The sequence below is a fragment of the Canis lupus genome, chromosome 11 (assembly GCF_048164855.1).
Source record: "Canis lupus baileyi chromosome 11, mCanLup2.hap1, whole genome shotgun sequence".
Lineage (NCBI taxonomy): Eukaryota > Metazoa > Chordata > Mammalia > Carnivora > Canidae > Canis > Canis lupus.
Genome location: NC_132848.1, coordinates 37,915,895 through 37,935,566, shown reverse-complemented (window position 1 = coordinate 37,935,566; position 19,672 = coordinate 37,915,895). Strand labels below are relative to the sequence as shown.

Sequence of the window (19,672 nt, the reverse complement as noted above, 5' to 3'; positions counted from 1 at the left end):
CATGAATAAATACATAAATCTTTAAAAAAAAAAACTGTAAGAATATCATAAGGAAAACAAATAGAGCCTGATAGCTTTTTTCCTCAGGCATGAATGAATGTATTACGAACACATCATCCAACTCCTGCTGTGTGTCAACTGCTAGGATCAAAAAATGCATCAGTTACTGGAAACACCCATACAATTTTATTTAAAAAAAATTTATGGGGGAGCCTGAGTGGCTCCGTTGATTGAGCGTCTGACCCTTGTTTTCAGCTCAGGTGATGATCTCATGGGTCATGAGATAGGGCCCCAATCTGGGCTCCATGCTCAGCAGGGTGTCTGCTTGAAGATTCTCTCCCCCAGCCCTTCCCTCCATGTGCATGCTCATGTACCCTCTCTCTCTTGCTCGCTCTCTCTAAAATAAATAAATCTTCAAAAAACCTTTTCATATAAAAAAACTATTCTCCTATATTATCCTATATTTTATCCAAAATTTTTTTAAATTTTTGCTTGTATGTATTTTGGTTTTGTGTGTGTGTGTGTGTGTGTGGTTTTTTTAAATTAAAGTATAGTTGATACTATTATATTAGTTTCAGGTGTACAACAGTGATTTGACAGCTTTATAACCTATGGCATGCTCACTACAAACGTGGCTACCATTTGTCACCATACAATGCTATTATAATACCATTGTCTATATCCCTTGTGCTGTGCCTTTATCCCTGTGACTTATTCATCCCCAAAATGGAAGCCTGTATCTCCCACTTCCCTTCACCCATGTTACCCACTCCCCCCACACATTACACCCCTCCCCCATTGGCAGCCATCAGTTCTCTGTATTTATGGGTCTGTTTCTGCTTTTGTTTCTTTATTCATTGTTTTGTTTTGTTTTAGATTACACATGTAAATGAAATTATATATATAGTATTTGTCTTTTCCTGACTTATTTCACTTAGCATAATATCCTCTATGCCCATCCAGGTTGCTGTAAATGTCAAGATCTCATTCACCATTTCAACCAGGAGGTCACTTCTTTCCTATTTAAAAATGATGATTTTTCCTACTGCATTAGCCACAGGCTTGGGGCTTGGGGAGGATCCGTAGCCCACAGCCTTTTAATTTCTGACTTGTACTCTGAGATCTTTAGGGTTCAAAGAGGGAAGACTAGATCTCATTTTGGGCTTCTATCTCATTTGTACCTACTACTTAATCTTTTCTAGTTAACTTATTTTGTTCTCCAGTGATTGTGTTTAACCATTTTCTCACATGGTAGTTGACAACATAGGCTCTAGGATGAAGCTCCCTAGATTTAAATCTTGACTCTACCACGTACTTACTGGGTTATTCAGCCTCCTTGAATCTCAGTTCCTCACCTGTAAATAATACCTACCTTATAAGGGATGCAATAATGAGCATAATGCATAGCATTATTATTTATTAGTTGTTACTTGGAATCCCAGCTGCATTTTGTCTGTTTGTTTGCTGTTGATTTCATGGCTCTCATCTCTAGTGTTTCTTTCTTTAGTGGTCCTTGGTACCTTAATTTTGGTTAGGAGGGCACCTTGGTGCTCAGAGGACTGTTCCTGGAGAAATGTTTTGAGCCCTTGTATTGCCCATGGCCTACATCATCACCCTCCTCTTCTGCAGTACTGCTGCAAGATGACAGCAATGTGGACTGACTATAGCAGGAATGCCAGCAGCATCTTTAACCATAATAAAGACCAGGATTAGCTGAGGGTTTCTAACTAGATGCCCAACTCTTTCCTATTTCCTCGTGTCCATTCATTGAACACATCATCCAGCTCTTGCTATGTGCCAACTGCTAGGATCAATAAGAGTCAAAAGTAGCTCCAAATTCTTAGGGACTCACAGATCCTTGGTGAAAGATAGCCATGGGCATAGCTGACAAGCATGTCCTGGGCATTAAGATGTCCCCCAGTGTGTGCCAGCTGCGTTAGCCTCAGTGGGGAGCTTGTTAGAAACAATATCTGAGGGTGTTTTACAAGAACCACAGTGTTCATGTGGATAATGCCTGGTGACAGATCCCCCAGGGCATGTGGATGTTTGTTTCTCTTGGACCCTGCCAACCAGTCCTCTATTTCTGAAGCAGTGTTTACAGACACAGTCTGCCGGGAAGGCTGCTCCAGCAAAGACTGTGTCACTGCTCTGGGGAATGTTTTCTAGAGCTTCCAGAAATGCCTCAAAACTCAGGACTGGCACAGCAAGTGACTGCTTTGCTGTTAGAGCTCTTAATATGAAGGGCCAGGAGCGACCCTGGCAAACGCAGGGCTGACGTGTGTGGGAACAGTGGGAGTGACCCTGGCAGGGAAGCAGGGGAGGCCTGGATATTGTTTCTCCGTCCCCTGCCCTGCTACTCTCTGCCCCGGGCTTGGAGCTCTCAGGCACCCTGGGATGGCGTTCCCGGGCAGGGTGCACCCTTGTGTTATCCCAGAGAATGAAGAAATCCCCCAGGCAGTCCTTAACAGTGTCCACCAGGCTAATGGCAATGAAGACGAGCGGGCTGTGTCCAAATTACAGCGCAGGCACAGTGACGTAAAGGTCTACAAGGAGTTTTGTGACTTTTATGCAAAATTGTAAGTGTCTCCTCTCCTGGAAGAGGAGCTCCTATCTTCCAGATCTAGTCTGCTTGGGCTTTGAGTTCAGTAGCCATTGATAGTTTTATTTCCTCGACTCTGAGCAGGGGCATTCCAGAGTGATGGAGGGGAGGGAGGCCTATTCCAGCAGGCGGGGAGATACACCAGATGAGATGCAGAAGTAAAGGAAAATGCTGCCTTTAAAGTAATAGTAGTAATGTCTTTGTGTTCAGTAGGTTCCTCATAATAGTACATTTTCATTATGTAGTCCAAGGGGGAGGCTTAGAGTTGCTGCTGGCAGGGTTTATAATAGAAAGATTGTATACTCTTAAACTTCCCACAGATGACAAGTTGGTTGAGGGAAACAGTAAAACTGAATTACAGACTGTTGATAAAGATACACATTTTTGTTAGGTTTAACAGCAATTTGAGGTAGGCAAACTGGATTTCTTAATATTGTCTTAAGGGGATTGAATCAATAAATAAGAATGTTGTGTATTTAGCAAATGTAGGTGTGTGTGTGTGTGTGTGTGTGTGTATATATATATATGCCATATATATGCCATTAACTCTAAAAAGTCTAATTCATGTTATTAAATGAGTTTTAGCAAACAATTTTAAAAAGTAGTGCAAAGTAGTAGTTAGACTCATGGAAGATTGTTGATCTTCCGCAAAGTCATAAGCTTAGAATTAACTGCAAATCCTCAATTTGTCAATTATGAGTTAAGGGGAATTTAACTGACCTGATTCTCTATTTCCATTAATCTATTATGTGTGGTATTATAACAGATGTCCTCTGTTTTCACGACTTATAAAGAGTTCTGTTTAAATGTAATTGGGCAATTATAATTATACTGTAACCAAAATGCTCTGTGGACTCTTAAGATGCTTTTTGGATTTACACATTTTTTTCGTTTTGATGCCAGCAAATTTGTTTTACATACTTTTAACAGTGAGACACTTGAAAAAAAGCCCAGTGATACCAAGTTTTCTGTGTATGGTTCATCTGTAGAAGTGGATTGGGTAAATCAGTTATTACTGGCCAAATGTGAAGGTTCTGTACTAAAGGCTTCTACATATATATTTCCCAACATATATATTCTTTATCATCAATACTTCTTAGCAAAAATCCTTTTTTGAAAAATTAGCCGACTAATTATAACTAGCCAGATGACAGTTGTAACTATCATTCATGACTTCTAAAATGTAACTTTTATATATAAAAAACAGTTATAAACAAATGCATAGGTCACTGTAGATTCATCATCAGTCATAACAGACTACGTTTATGGTAGAGATGTTGGTAGCAGGGGAGGCTTGCACGTGGGGATGAAGGGGAACTCGACTCCTTTTGCCTCAGTTTCACTGTAAACTTAAAACTGCTCAAAAAAACAGTCAATTGAAAGAAATATATAGTGCCAGAGGGTCAAAGACAAGAAAGGAAAGTTAATGTAAACAGTTCAGTAGGTTAGTGAGATTATTAGGGGTTCTTTCCTGAAAGTTTCCTCTAATGTAGTTTCTTTTCTTATCCTGCTTGTTATTAAAAGGAATACTTCTTCAAAAATACATATTATCTCCAAAGCTAGTTTATTTTTCCTGTGTATGAGAAACTGTCTACCTATTTTCTCACTATTTCAGTATTTGAATTAGAATATAAACAGTGTTTAGTACAATGAGTAGGAAACAGGTGACAAATGCTTTGATATTAGGACTGCTTTCCACTCTTAAGGGCAGCCCAGGTGGCTCAGCGGTTTAGTGCCGCCTTTGGCCCAAGGCGTGATCCTGGAGACCTGGAATCGAGTTCCGCATCGGGTTCCCTACGTGGAGCCTGGTTCTTCCTCTGCCTGTGTCTCTGCCTCTCTGTGTCTCTCATGAATGAATGAATGAATGAATGAATGAATGAATGAATGAATAAATAAATAAATAAATAAATAATAAAAAGGTATTGAGGTCTGCAGAGAGCTTTTGCTTATCAATATTTACTGAAAATACAAACTAAGAACAAAATTAAATATGTATTCATTTGAGATACATAAACTCATTATGCATTTATTCATAAGTGTTAATTTTTATGAAAAATAACTCTTTCCAAAATGAAAAAAGTTTGGTGGGAAAAGTGGCATTGAATTACATATTTTCAAATCTTCATTAATGACAGTCTAAGACAGTTTCTCAGTTCTGTTTCTGCATTTATCTTAGTGTTATATGTTGCCTTAGATATATATACAAAGAAAATAGGCCTCCCACAGATGCAGGTGGAAAAAGGACCTTTTGAACCCCTAAATGGGTCACAGTGACCCCTATACTTTGAGAACTACTTGATCTAGATAATGGAGCAGGATATTCCAGAATGTTCTTCTCTTCCTGCTTTTTGAGAGTTCTGTGAAAATTATAAGGATCTGGTGAATCTTTTGAGAGGATTCAAAATTAATAATGATGCCTTTATATTTGGGTAGCATCTTCTGGCTTTCAGAGTTATATACTTTTTAAAAATTTTTTCCTCGAAACGATATTAGGGCAGGTGTTGGTTTACCATACTTCATCCAGGGACACCTGCAGATTTTGATTAGGAGAAAGGGGAAGTGCAGACCCTTCCAAGAGCTTTGCTAAAACTGCTACAATTCATCTGGCTTATGCCAAAGCCACATGAAGAAGGGAATGTGACGCATTTCTCTCCATAACCCACAGTAATTTTAAAATGACAAAGTAGAAAATTTATTTTAGTATGAGACTTAGGCCAGATTTGCCAAGCACTGAGGCTGCCTCTCTTCCTTTTTTTTTTTTCTTTCTTTTTTTTTTTTTTTGTGATGTTTTAATTCTATATTTAAACCTATGAAGTAAAGTTGAGGTGTGAGTTGATATGTGGTTATGAATGTGGTACTTCTACATGGGGCTCATTATGGAAAGGCTACAGAAGAGCAATACTATTCTTTGAAACATTTGGGACAAGAAGGCAAAGGTATCTTCCACTGGGGTGGGATGGAGGTGAGACAAGGTATGTGTGAGCCCTTCTGCTAAGGAAACAGGAAAACTGAGGGGACAAGGCAGTTAATCTGTCTGTAAGATGAAAACTCCTCACCTGCCTGATAGGGTGGCTGTGAAGATTCTAGAGAATGTTGGCCATAACTTTTTGAGGTGGATTGACTCAATATCTGGGTGGTACAGGCTGCACCAGGCAACTAGACACACAGGTAGAGCTTGTACTCTCATTGGGCATCTGAAAATAAACTTACCAATTGTGAAGAACAAACTGGCCAACAATGACTCTGGTTAGGTGACCTTCCCCACTTCAAAGCCTTTTAGAATGAAGCAGTTCTTTATGTGAAACTCAGGGCTTGTTAGAACGAAATAATTATCTGAGTATATACTTTTCTTCTTCCAGACTCCACAAAGGTTAGTTAGGATGCGGGTCCATTTATCAAGTGCCTCTTGTATGTTTCACGGTGCAGTGGATTGACAGCAAGCGAGAGAGACCAGGTCACTGGGGTCATCGGTGGTAATGTGACTGCCTGATGTGCAAAGTGTGATGGTGTCCCTATCACGTCCTCTTGAGTGTTCAAAATTGATACCGTAATCCGGTTGTGATTTTATGAACAGGGACTCTGGATTCTGGTCCTATGTCTTCCCCTAACTACTGAGCTTCACCATGTCACAACATTGGGCTGGTCACTCCAATTCCCTGAACCTCCTGTGTCATGTCCATAAAAGGATCTTCACAATGTATCCTGTGACTTTAAGAAACAACTTACAATGTTAGCGTTCAATGCTTGTTTTACCAATGAGATTACAGGATTAAGGCAGTCTGGTTTAAGAACTACTTGCGGGCAGCCCAGGTGGCTCAGTGGTTTAGCGCCGCCTTCAGCCCAGGGTGTGATCCTGGAGACTTGGGATCAAGTCTGCATCGGGCTCCATGCATGGAGCCTGCTTCTCCCTCTGCCTGTGTCTCTGCCCCTCTCTCTCCCTGTGTTTTTCATGAATGAATGAATGAATGAATCTATCTTTAAAAAAAAAAAAAAAAGAACTACTTGCAACAGTTGCTTTCAGCAGGATCTAACCAGAGAGATAACCTGTGTCAGGATTCGGTGTTCAATTGACATGCAGTTTAGATTCTGTCCTCAGAAGGGAGAGATAGTGGCCTGGAGATGGTGACCTGTGGATATTTTAATTAGGCTGCTTATTTAAGCTGTAACCTCAGGCTCCTTCCTGGAGGGCAAAGCTTGGCTTCTGTCTCTATCCCTAGTTCCTCACAGGAAGTAGGTACTCACAGTATATTTAGCAAGAAGAATGTCAGAAAGGCTAAAGAAAAAGAATCCAAGCAGGAGGCTCTTTGAACACCCACAAAGAGGTGGGAGCAGTTTGAGTTCTTAAGACACAAGAAATTGGGCTTTACGGCTGCAATATGATTTTTGTGATCAGATAGAATGTTCTCCTCAGTTCTTCATGTCATTTGGTCTGAAGTCTAAGAAAAGGTAGACAGTCTGTGACTCCCTGTCCTTTGTGTATTACAGCAACATGGCCAATGCTCTGGCCAACGCCACCTGTGAACGCTGCAAGGGGGGCTTTGCACCCGCCGAGAAGATAGTAAACAGTAACGGGGAGCTGTACCACGAGCAGTGCTTCGTGTGTGCTCAGTGCTTCCAGCAGTTTCCAGAGGGACTCTTCTATGAGGTGAGTCAGCCCAGACAGAAGCACAGGGCACTGTTTCCTCTGCCCTTCCCCTTGTTTTGAGGCATTCTTCTTTGCTTTAAATTTTGGTGTGAAAATTGTATTGAAGTATATGGTATTTGAGCGATGGCTCATGTGCAGAGTGCCCTGACAGATGCCCCCCATGTATATTGTTCAGTCCGCCTCCCTCCTTCAGAACCCTAAGTACCTTGTGATTCCACCTGTCAGACCTGCACACATCAGCAGAGTCCTTTTATAAACATTAGCCACAGGTTTTTTGGCTTTTCCACTCAGGTCCCCACTTGTATGCCCCCTACACATGCCTTACTAATAATGCCTGCCTCTGTCTTTCCCCAACTCAGAGCACCATGAAATATCTTCTCTAAAGCAGGGCATCCATTACCTACCTACCTTTCATGCAACGAGTAGGAGCTTCCATGCATTTATTTGCTAAGGAGGATTTTGTTTGGTTATTTTGGAGGGATAGTCTGTCCATATTAAGCTATACTATGTATCTTCTTTTCCAAAATCTTTTCCCTTTTTTTAAGATTTTATTTTTTTAAGTAATCTCCATACCCAATGTAGGGCTCAAACTCACAACCCTGAGATCAAGAGTCACATGCTTCCCCAACTGAGACAACCAGGTACCCCTCAAATTCTTGTTCTTGATTCTCCTGTGTTACCTCATGGTGTCTGTACTTCCTTTGTATTTCTTCTTACCATCACTGAAACCCCTTCTCACAGAATATGTCTGTTTAGGGGGCTAGTCTATGGAGGCGTGTGTGTGTGTGTGTGTGTGTGCGCGTGCGCCCAGTTAGATAGTATACTTTTACCAGCTTATTCCTTACATACTTATATATGTGTGTCTCTCTACAATAATATACGTACATAGAATTATGGTATAGCCAGAAATGGCTGCGCTTTGATTTCTTCTTTGCCTAGCACATTTTTTAATTTCCCTCTTTTAAAAGCCATTCCTGAGGAAGGAAAGGTAATTTTTAACAGTCATTAGTAAGTCAATTGTTTGCCACTCAGACCACATTTTCCCATAGAAACAATGCCTCCTGAGAGACAGGTTTCCAGCCCAGCCTGCAGAAAAGCTATTAAGCCCATCATATGCTCATAACATACAAAACTGCCCTGTATATAATAACATAACAGCTTTAAGAGATTTGATTAGGGAGCACTATTTTATTCACCAGAACATATTTTTGAGCTCCTGCTGTATCCTAGAAGCTGCATTCCCCACTCTAAAAACCCTAGCAAGAGGAACAGGAATCCTTGTTCTCTTTGCTTTCATTTCTTCCTCTTTCCCTGGGCAGGGAGATCTCTTTTTCTGTCAAAGGTCATGGCATTGAGCTGGGAATGGCAAGTGACAGTCAAGAGAGGCACAGTAGGAGGGAAGGCAGGAGGCGGCTGGAGCAGGGGCTACACCTCTTGACATCAAGGTGACAGGTCCCCCTGAAGACTGTGGGAGAGGCTGCCAGTGGTAATGAGGAGAGTGACAGATTCCTGAAGAAGAAAAGGAAATCTCTAGGGGTCTGGGCAGCAGGGAGAGAAAGGGAGCAAGGGCAAGAAGGGTGGTCCTCAGTCGGGAGTAAAAGGACAAGACCTGCTTCTGTGTCTTGATGGAACACTCAGGTTCTCAGGTCAGCACAGCAGGGGCGTGCCAGGAGGTGACTTAAGAGAGTCAGGAGTCTGCCTCCTGAGGAAATGAGCCTTCATACTCTGTCAATCCCAACCTTACCCCTACGTTTTTCCCCCACTCTAGGCCCACAGAGGTTGAAAAGTCCCTGTAACACAGCAGATCTGTGACACAAATGGGATTAGAACTTAGTTTGGTTACTAATGCCCAATATGGTATTCTTTCCCTTGAATATTCTTTTCAAATCTAAGATTTTTTTTTATTTTATTTATTTATTCATGAGAGACACACACAGAGCGAGAGATTGAGGCAAAGACATAGGCAGAGGGAGGAGCAGGCTCAATGTGAGGAGCCTGATGCAGGACTCCGTCCTCGATCTCAGGATCAGGACCTGAGCTGAAGGCGGCGCTCAATCACTGAGCCATCCAGGTGTCCCAAATTTAATATATTTTTATTAAAGTGAGTAGTTATGGCAGAAGCCTTAGGAGAGAGTCAGGGGAGCAAAAAAAGGACCCAAAAGAGAAAGACAGAGTTTGTGTTTCCAAACATTAATTCCATATTATATGGTCGGTTTGCCGAGCACTTTGGAATTCATAATGTTGTCAAGCATGATCACCCCCTAAGGTCCTGGTTCTTCATCTGCAGCCTGTCAGTTGCCAGGCCACTTGTGCTTAGTCAGAGGGAAAGCTCTGTGAGAGCTTTTGGCAGAACAGAATAAAGCATGACTCACACTTGTCCTCCTGCCCACCTCTTACTCCTCTTCACTTGTGGACTATAAATATGCTCCCTGGATCTGTCTGATATTATTCCAGAATGTTACGAATACTTAGAACTTGTCTATTAATGGGCTGTTGCCCAGGTTAAGGTCCTTGGGATCCTGAGGAAGATTGCTATTTTAGCTATGCTTATCATCAAAACCCCATTTCCAAGGCCAGAAATTTGTAAACCTGCACGTGGAAAATCCAGCCTTTCCTTTAGTTGAATGATATTAGAGAGAAAGCTATCCAAGGCTTCCAAGAAATAGTCTGTATTTTCAGTTATTGAAAAGGAAGCCCCAAAATTTACCTGGCTTGCTTTTCCATGTGAGACACACGTACATACATTAGTCTTGCTGTATCTAATAATAGCAAATGTGGGGTGGCTGGGTGGCCCAGTCAGTTAAATGACCAACTCTTGATTTTGACTCAGGTTATGATCTCAGCATCATAAGATCAGGCTCATGTCAAGCTCCACGCTCAGGAGTCTGCTTCCTCTGCTCCTCCCCTGACTCCGCTCTCACTCTGTCTCTGAATAAATAAAATCCTTTAAAAAACTAATAGTAAATGTGTCCTTTCCACTCTACAGCTTTGATATTGCTTTTGTCTTATTATTAAAACATCATCTTTCCCTTATTTCCATAGTCCCTACTCTTTTCTCCATAGGATTAGTTCTGAAGACTTCTACGTGGGTTCTCTGCACTTACTTCCCCTTGAAAATGGGATTCACTTTTACTGTGGAATGTCTGATACTTTGGATCAGATGGCCAGGATGCTCCTCCCTATGGCCCTGAAGGCGAATCTAGCACTACACTAGTTTCCTACCCACTCACAAAGATGTTTGTCTGGAGGTAAGCTGACTGAGCTCAGCTATTTCTGGCTCATCTGCAGCTCCTCTTAAGCATGAGTTAGCAGCATCCAGGTTTATTACCTGCATTGGCTCCTTAACTCAAGATGAACTTCAGTCCCACCAGATCATGTGGTTCAGCTAGTGAACTTAAAGTTTGCCATCAAGACTGTAATCCATCACCACCAAAGAATAAAAAGTTGGTCTCATGATTCTTGGGCTCCATAGCTTCTGTCATCAATGACTGCTTTACTCAGGGTGTTTTTATTACAAGACCACATCAGTCATGTTCTCAGGACACTCCCATCTGTCTCACTTCGGTTTATCTTCTTTAAGTACACACAACATTTTGTTTATATCTTTAGTTTGGAGAGCATTGTACATGTTTCTTTATATGTTTATCTTCTTTCCCTCTAACTTTAAATACCTTGGTGTCGGGACTGTCCTCATTAATTTGGTATTTCTATCGTTTGTTATACAGTATTTGATGACTACTAGGTGCTTAATAAATACAATCCCGTGTATACGGTACTTGGATAGTAAAGATGGCAAGATAAAATGCTAATATACCCACTAGGAGCCAAGGCAGACATTTTCTAACATACACTTCAAAATCTTGGTACACTTTACTCATTTACCCGTCGTTCATCCCATGAACATTGTCCAGGCTTTGTTGTCCAGAGTGGTGGATGAAAGAAATGAATTCTTAAATAGAAACAAAGGAGATTTCAGTTTTGAGTAGAAGCCTGAGCCATGATGTATTTTCAGTACCATATGTGGACCGCTGACTTGATATGTTAGTTCAGGCCAGTGTGATAGTATTGAATAAACAAACTTTTTGTTTAAAACCTACAGAAAAGGGATACCTGGGTGGCTCAGCCATTGAGCATCTGCCTTGGCCCAGGGCGTGATCCTAGAGTCCTGGGATTGAGTCCCACATCAGGCTCCCTGCATGGAGCCTGCTTCTCCCTCTGCCTGTGTCTCTGCCCCTCTCTCTCTCTCTGTCTCTGTCTCTGTCTCTCTGTGTGTGTGTGTTTCTCATGAATAAATAAATAAAAATCTTTTTTAAAAAATAAAACCTACAGAAAAGTTGAAAGAATAATACGAGTATCATGTGCCCTTGTGCATCTCACACACACATCCTCCACACCCATCTCCTGCCAAATTATTTGAAAGTAGTTTATAGACACATAACACTAAATGCAATTACTTTTAATTTTTGTGTGTTTTGCAGAGGAGGTATAATGGAAGAGTCATAGTGAAGAATGATCTTTGGGAGGGTACTGACCTTACCAAAATCTTCTGTTATTGAGTAACATGTTATATCTAGTTGGGATTTTAATATAATCACTTCTGATACTTAGAGTACTATTTCTTATATTAAAAGCTCCCTTCCTCCCAGTTTGTTTAAATGACTCAAATAACTTTAAACTCTATCTCCAAGAGCATATATTAAATGGAAAAGAAAGAGCACAATTCTCTCTTTGTATATGGACTGGACTTAATGACTCACTTCTGACGGGGCTATAGAAAGGGTAACATAGAGGCACCTGGGTGGCTCAGTCAGCTGAGTGTCTGCCTTCAGCTCAGGTCGTGATCCCAGGGTCTTGGGATCAAACCCCACGTTAGGCTCCCTGCTCAGATGGTGTCTGCTTCTCCCTCTGCCTCTCCCCCTGGTTTGTGCTCTCTTTCTCTCTCTCTCTCTCTCTTTCTCTCTCTCTCTCAAATAAATAAAATCTTTAAAAAAAAAAAATAGAGGAGGTATAAAGTAGTAACTTTGCAGTGGCAAAACCTAGCAGATACCGTCCTAACCAAGTGATCAAGGTTCACATGACCATTAAGAAATCCTGTTGAGATTATGTACTCCCCAATATGATGCAAGAAATAGAGCACATTAAACCTCTGTGGTATTATCCCTCCAGATCTGCGACTTCAGCCTAATCAGGAGACAAACCCATAATGAGGATCACTCTATAAAACAGCTGACCAGTACCCTTTAAAAATGTCAAGGTCATGTAAGACAGTGCAAGACTGAGGAACTCTCACAGATTGGAGATGACCAAAGAACTTCAGTCTGTCAGACATTCATGAGATTTTCCACAAGAGTTGTTTATTCATCCTTTATTCACCATTTAACAATGTTTATAATATTCATTAGGCAGTTACAATGTGTCAGGCAGCCCATGTTACATTCTAGGAGTAGAATGATGAGCAAGCTGGCTAGAGTCTTAAGGAACTTACCCTACAGTGGGTTAAACTGGACTGCCCAAGATTGAATCATTAAAAGATATGAAAACTTCACAGTATTATAGACTGTTTGGTAATAGGGAGAAGTTAAATCTACCTGAGCACAGACCCCCCCCCCCCCCGCCCGCCCCAGAATCTCCTGAAAACTAGAATAGGATGATGTTTATAATGTTTCAGCAGAGTGCCTACTACTTGGTAAAAGAGCTTAATAAATGGAAGATAGTTGTTTTTAGAAAACAATCATGATGTGATTTTACAGGTTGTCAGCATGTACATCTGCAACAGCTTCTAGCCTAGTGTCTTGCCTTTAGAGGGTCCCCTGACTGAGAGAAGCTGCCAGTGAAGCCGGCATCCTAGGATTTCTCAGGAAACATGTATCCATAATTAGTCTATTTCAGGACCTCAGCATTTTTCTCAGATTTGTGCAGTGGGTGCAGAGGGTGAATTGTCTTTATTGGTACATGGTCAAAAAAGGAACCTAGTAATTCAGGGTTCCACACGCAATAGAATTACCTCTTCATCTGTGTTCAGATGGCCAATTCTCAAGTTCACAGTGTGTATTGGCAGAGAAGCCAGGAGACCTTTCAATCATGATTTTTAAGTTCTTAATAGAAACCCACAAGATAATAAATAAATAAATAAATAAATAAATAAATAAATAAATAAATAAAACCCACAAGATAATATAAGACCTCTAGGTTATATTCTCTATTAGTCTGCCTAAGAGAGGTGATGGATACAGAAGAAGCCAGCACAGATTTTAGCGTCTGACAGCTGGGGAATGAATCCCAGCAATGCTGGCTTTGCAAGTTATTTAACATTTTTGAATTTCAGTTTTCTCTAACAAGATAATTACAAGGTAGCATGTACCGTACCTAGTAAGTTAGCTCACTCCCTAGTACCACTTCCCGGTGAGTACTGCTCAAATAAAGTAACGCTTGCACACACTAAACCAGGCTTCCTCAAGCAGCAGCACTGTTGACATTTTTTTTTTTAATTTATTTATGATAGTCCCACAGAGAGAGAGAGAGAGGCGGAGACACAGGCAGAGGGAGAAGCAGGCTCCATGCACCGGGAGCCTGATGTGGGACTCGATCCTGGGTCTCCAGGATCGCACCCTGGGCCAAAGGCAGGCACTAAACCACTGCGCCACCCAGGGATCCCCCACTGTTGACATTTTGAGCTGGATAATTCTTTTTTTGAGAGGCTGTCCTGTACATTGTAGAATGTTTAATAATACCACTCTACCCACTAGATTCCCCAGTTGTGACAACTAAAAGTTTCTCTATACATTGCCAAATACCCATTGGGGAGCTAACTCACCCTCAGCTGAGAACCACTAAATGAGTGTGTCCCTTTGAGGAGGTTATGAACTTCACTATGGTAATACCAAGTCCATTTTAGGTGAGCATGTTTCCCAGGTTGTTTAGACGATACCCTCATTAAACAAAACCCTTTTTCTGTCTCTAAGAACTTGACTGCACTTAGAGTTAATTCCTGTGCCATAAATTTAATTAAAAAGTATTTCTAAACAGATTTCACTTAAAAAGACCTTCCAGAAAGCCTAATCTTCTGGTTTAAATAGGCACAAGGAAAGATAAGTATACCATTCTTGGATAGTCATCACTCAGCTATTCATAATGAAAATATCATTCTCAGCAAAGCAAGGTATACTATTTATGTGGTAATTAGAACTGGTTCCACAAACAAATTTATTTTTCTCTTTTCAAATGCCCTACTTCTGCATTTTAATTTTAAACAACTTTTAAGTATTATTGATTCTTTTAGTTTTGTCTGTATCAGCAGGTAGTGATCAGGGTAGTAATAAAAACGAGGAACACGTTAAAACAGTCACAGTGGTAGTGCTTTCCAACACTAGCACCAAGAGTTGAGGTGCTGTTTCTTGTATCATGTGAGTCTCTTGAGAGTAAGGTCACCTCATTTGTCTTACTTCACAGTCCTTCGCCTTGCCTTGAATGTAGTACGTTATATGTGGATAAATGACCTATAGTTGCTGATTTTAAAAGACTTGTGAGTTACATTAATATTTTTATTTCCGAAATAACTAAACCTCTGTTATGAGTGAGGTTACAAACTTCATTCTTCTGATTCCCTGCAAACCCTGCAAATTAGGTATTTTTATTCCCAACTTACATGTGGCTATGAGAGGCTCAGAGGCCTTGCCCATAGTTAACTAGTGGGGATGTGGTCAGATCAGGACTTTTTTTTTTATATATATTTTATGTATTTATTCATGAGAAAGAGAGAGAGGCAGAGACACAGGCAGAGGCAGAAGCAGGCTCCATGAAGGGAACTGGACGTGGGACTCGATCCCAGGTCTCCAGGATCAGGCCCTAGACTGAAGGCGGCATTAAACCACTGAACCACCTGGGCTGCCCCAGGTCAGGATTTTATCTCACACTTGCCTGTCTGCTCAAGGATGATGCCCTGACTCCAAAACTGAAATGGTTTCCTAGGACTGAGAAATAATGGTCCCTTATATGTGGCCATGACTGCTGCTTCATTCATTCAGTAAATATTATGGAAAGCTTACAACACAATGTGTGACAGGCGTGTAGACCACACTGCGCCCTAGTCCTAGGAGTGAATACAGTTTTCACAATGATTTGGGCAGAACTAAGGTGGCTTCCATGGTACTTTCCTCATTTTCAGACCAGGAAAATTTAGAAGGGTTGGATAAATGTATGAGTTCTATATGATTAGTGATCTTTGAATTGGTATTGTAGTTAGCTTCAAAGGGAAATCTCTTTCCATCAGTGCTGGTTTTCATGAGTTGCTAGTAGCTCCAATCATCCTCCAGTACATATGAAGAAATATAGGTAAAAAACCAAGTCAGCGGTGGCATGAGAAGGCTGTTTAAATGCCATTTCTGGGGCAGGGGCAGGGCTGGGAATACCTATGGAGACCAGAGGCCCTGACATCGACTATATATAGCCACTGTAATGACTCCTAAATCTAACTTTGTGACATCTTGGAGTATCTCCAGTAAAAGGATCATCTTAATATTTCCCCTTTGAAGATACTTTTGTAAGTAAAATGGAACCAACAGTTAAAGAGAGATATAATTCCAGAAACATTACAAATCCCAGTAGATTGAACTAAGGACTAGGAATGTGGTGTGCAGCCTTTTTCAGTTCAGCATAGTACACATTTAGGGGCTAGGTTCTTTGTTAATACTTCAGATTCCTTTCTCTCTCTCTTTAGTTTGAATTTCCCAGATGCGTCCTTTTTTCCCTATCACAAAATGCATAACAGGAAAGGCCAATTTATGATGAATGATTTAGTGGAAAGAGGGTTTACAAAGAGATTTCTTCACTCATTTCCTCTTATACAGAATCATAATTACTCAGGAAGGCTGAACCCTGAGAAGGGAGGTCTGGTGGAGAGGAAACTTTCCAACCAGAGGAGGTGCTTGTCTGCTGACCCTCTCACTTCAAAACCATTGACAACAAACCAGTACAAATCACCAAGTGAAGATCGTCAGCGTTTGCTTGCACTTACCTTGAAATGAGACAAGTTTCTAATTCTGAGCTTTCTTTAAAGCAGCAGGATCTCCCCACCCTCAAAGAGAATCTTCACAGAACTCAAAACAGTACAGAGCAGAGCTATTTTTGGTTCATCCTCCTCCATACTGAACAATCCCTGTTCCTTGCAGGTGGCAACAACCAGAGTTCTTAGACATTCTGTATGAGTAAGCACACTTCAGGATATGCAAGGGGTTTGGAATATGGATGGTTTCCAGAGAATCTATTCCTGGATCCTTGTATCTTGGTTTCAGGGAACTAAATTTCTGAAGTCTTCTTCTGAAAGTTAATTTGTCTGATAATATATTTATATTCACAGTAACACTTCTCTCACCTCACAAGAAAAAGGAATCTCAAATCTTACTATGAATAATTGCTCCAGGACACGAATCAGAAGACATTAGTCACGTGTCCTCAAAGTTGTAAGCCTTCCAGTCTTTCCCTACCTCATGAATTTTCTTGTTAAGGATGAAGCCTGGAACTGTGTTGGATGTTCTATATTCAGAATTGTGGCAGATTTGGAAATGTGGGGAGTAATCATGAGAACTTCCTTTTAAGACTTTGCCTTTTTCATTCCTAATCAAAAGGATTCATTCTTTTTCTTTAGTTTTATTGAAATTTAATCAACAGACAGCATTGTGTAAGTTTAAGGTATACAACATGATGATTTGATATATGTGCATATTGTGAAATGATAACCACAGTAAGGTTAGTCAACACATCCATCACCTCATGTAATTATCGTGTGTGTGTGTTTGTGTGGTGAGAACATTTAAGATCCACTCTCTTAGCAGACTTCAAGTCTACCATACAGTATTGTTAACTATATCTGTACATTAGATCCCCAGAACTTACTTATTTTATAACTAGAAGTTTGCCCCTTGCCTGACATTTCCCCATTTCCCCCATCCCTCCAAACCCCAGTAACTACCAGTCTATTCACTGTTTCTGTGAGTTTGGCATTTTTAGATTCCACATATAAGTGAGATCACACAGTGTTGGTCTTTCTCTGCCTGACTTATTTATTTCAGCATAATGGCATGCAGTTCTGTCCATTGTTTTGCAAATAGCAGGATTCCCTTCTTTTTTATGGCTGAATGGTATTCCTCTGTATATTTATACTACAGGACTCATCCTTTTAAAGGGAGAATCCTATAAGAGCAAAGCAGAAAGAGCAGTGGTAAGAAATTATAAACATGATGAGTTTATGTTAAAAGCCAGAACAAACAGCCAAAACAGAAGAGGCTTGGTGACTCTCACAAGGCATTGAGAGGTTAAACAACTTGGCCAAAGCCACACAGCCAGTGGTTCTTCAGCCAGAATTTAAACTCGGGCCTTTCGGATCCATGGTCAGTGTTCTTAACTGCTACGCTATGCTACCTATTTGAATCACATCTTAAAAGACTTACTCGAGGGGCGCCTGGGTGGCTCCAGTGGTTAAGCATCCAATTTTTGGTTTTGGCTCAGGTCATAATCTCAGGGTTGTGGGATCAAGCACCATTTCAGGCTCCATACTTAGTGGGGAGTCTGCTTGCGATTCTCTTCCTCTCCCTCTCCTCCTCCCCTGCCCACTCCCTCTCCCTCTAAAATAAATAAATAAATCTTAAAAAAAAAAAAAAAGACTGGGTGCCTGGGTGGCTCAGTCAGTTAAGCATCTGTCTTTGGCTCAGGTCATGATCTCAGGGTCCCAGAATCCAGCCCAATGTCCGGCTTCCGTGCTCAGCAAGGAGTCTGCTTCTCCCTCTCCCTCTGTCCCTCCTCCCTCCTTGTGCTTTCTCCCTCTCTCTAAAATAAAGAAATAAATAATCTTTTAAAAAGAAAAGAAAAAGACTTATTCAAATTACAACTCATCTTGATTTTGTCTACCTTCTGCCAGTAAATATAATATATATACTGACTGCTGGATTCATTTTGTTTTTATTTGAAACAATATATGTCTCCCCCTTTTGTTAAATACAAACTAAAAGTTGAGTGTTCCTTTTCTTTCTTTTTTTTATTAAACTTTGTTTTAATGGGTCTCCAAATTCTGTGACAGATCTTTGGCCAAGTTGTTTCCATTAAAAATTACTGATTTTAAAAACTGTAATAAAACTGCCACACAAACACACACACACACACACACACACACACACACACTCCTTTCCTTCTAAAGATGTTGTGATGCATTATTATCATTAACCAGTCTTTTGCTATTAAATATAAGTGGCCAGTTGACACAAACAATTTTGAGCCTTGGTCTTTCACCACACTGGGGTGTGTGGTAAACAATTTATGGTTTCCGACTAAATCAATGGAGTTGATTCTGAGTCTATATTTTAATAGTTTTTGACTACTGCTAAAAGCAAAACATGAGATTTCTACATATATATGTAATATATATCCAGTAAAGGAACATATCTGCTTCATAAATAACCCCTGCTTGGGGCTATACAGTGCAATATGACACAGGATTGGCTAATACAGCAATAAACGTATCAGTGTATTACCACCTGTTTCTAACTTTTAAAAACAGATTCATTAAATGTATCAGAGCTTATTCATTATTCATTTGAATTTCAAAATGAAGTAAGCCTTTTTCTGGCACAAAATCTGCTTTGCGGGTCTGCCAATTAATTATAGCCGAGTAGGTTCAATAAATTGAGCAAATCTCCAGCTAATTTCCATGATTGAGCAAACTGAGTTGACTATTGATACATCATTAAAAATAGATTTTGATAGTCAAATAGCATGTGATATATTTGACATACAACTTGCAAGGGGTTCGATGATTCAAAGGGTGACAGGATATAATTCTCATGACTTATTTATGTGAAGAGGTTAAAAGCAACCCCCAAAATAAAAATTAATGTTGAACCCTGAGTCTTCCAATGGTAGGTCATATCAATCCGTGGATACATGGAATAATTGTGAGAGGAAGAGGAGCCCTGCTCATCTCATTAAGATAGGCTTTTCAAGTAAATAGTGGAAAGTGAAATTTGCCATTTGTGACATATTCATGTTTTGACCATTTGTGTATTAATAATCATTGTAATGGTAAATTAATCCAGAAGAAAAAGAATGTTTTAGAGCCTTATGGGTTCATAAAGTAAAACAAAATTTAAAGTTTCATAACATTTTAATTGCTAAGAAGTATGGTAGGGTGATCCGTTGAAGACTTTAGTATAGGGGTGCCTGGATGGCTTAGCGGTTAAGTGTCTGCCTTCCACTCAGGTCGTGATCCCGGGTCTGGGGATCGAGTCCTGCATCAGGCTCCCCACAGGGAACCTGCTTCTCCCTCTGCGTATGTCTCTGTGTCTCTCATGAGTAAATAAAATCTTTTTTAAAAAAAAGACTTCAGTATAGAGTTTAGGGGAAAAATATCACACCAGGATAAAACTTTGGGGGAAATGAAA

General features: G+C 40.4%; 1 protein-coding gene across 12 annotated transcripts in view; it reads left to right on the top strand.

The window, feature by feature from the left end:
* LIMS1 (LIM zinc finger domain containing 1) overlaps positions 1-19,672 on the top strand; it is a 146,464-nt gene that overhangs the window by 114,443 nt on the left and 12,349 nt on the right. For 9 of the 12 annotated variants that reach the window (XM_072844340.1, XM_072844339.1, XM_072844345.1 and 6 more), the window contains exon 2: positions 7,085-7,244. In XM_072844340.1, the coding sequence (XP_072700441.1) occupies positions 7,085-7,244 (160 nt within the window). Of the gene's footprint in view, positions 1-2,299; positions 2,577-7,084; positions 7,245-19,672 lie in introns of those variants that run through there. The other 3 variants (XM_072844334.1, XM_072844335.1, XM_072844336.1) reach the window with 2 other exon arrangements.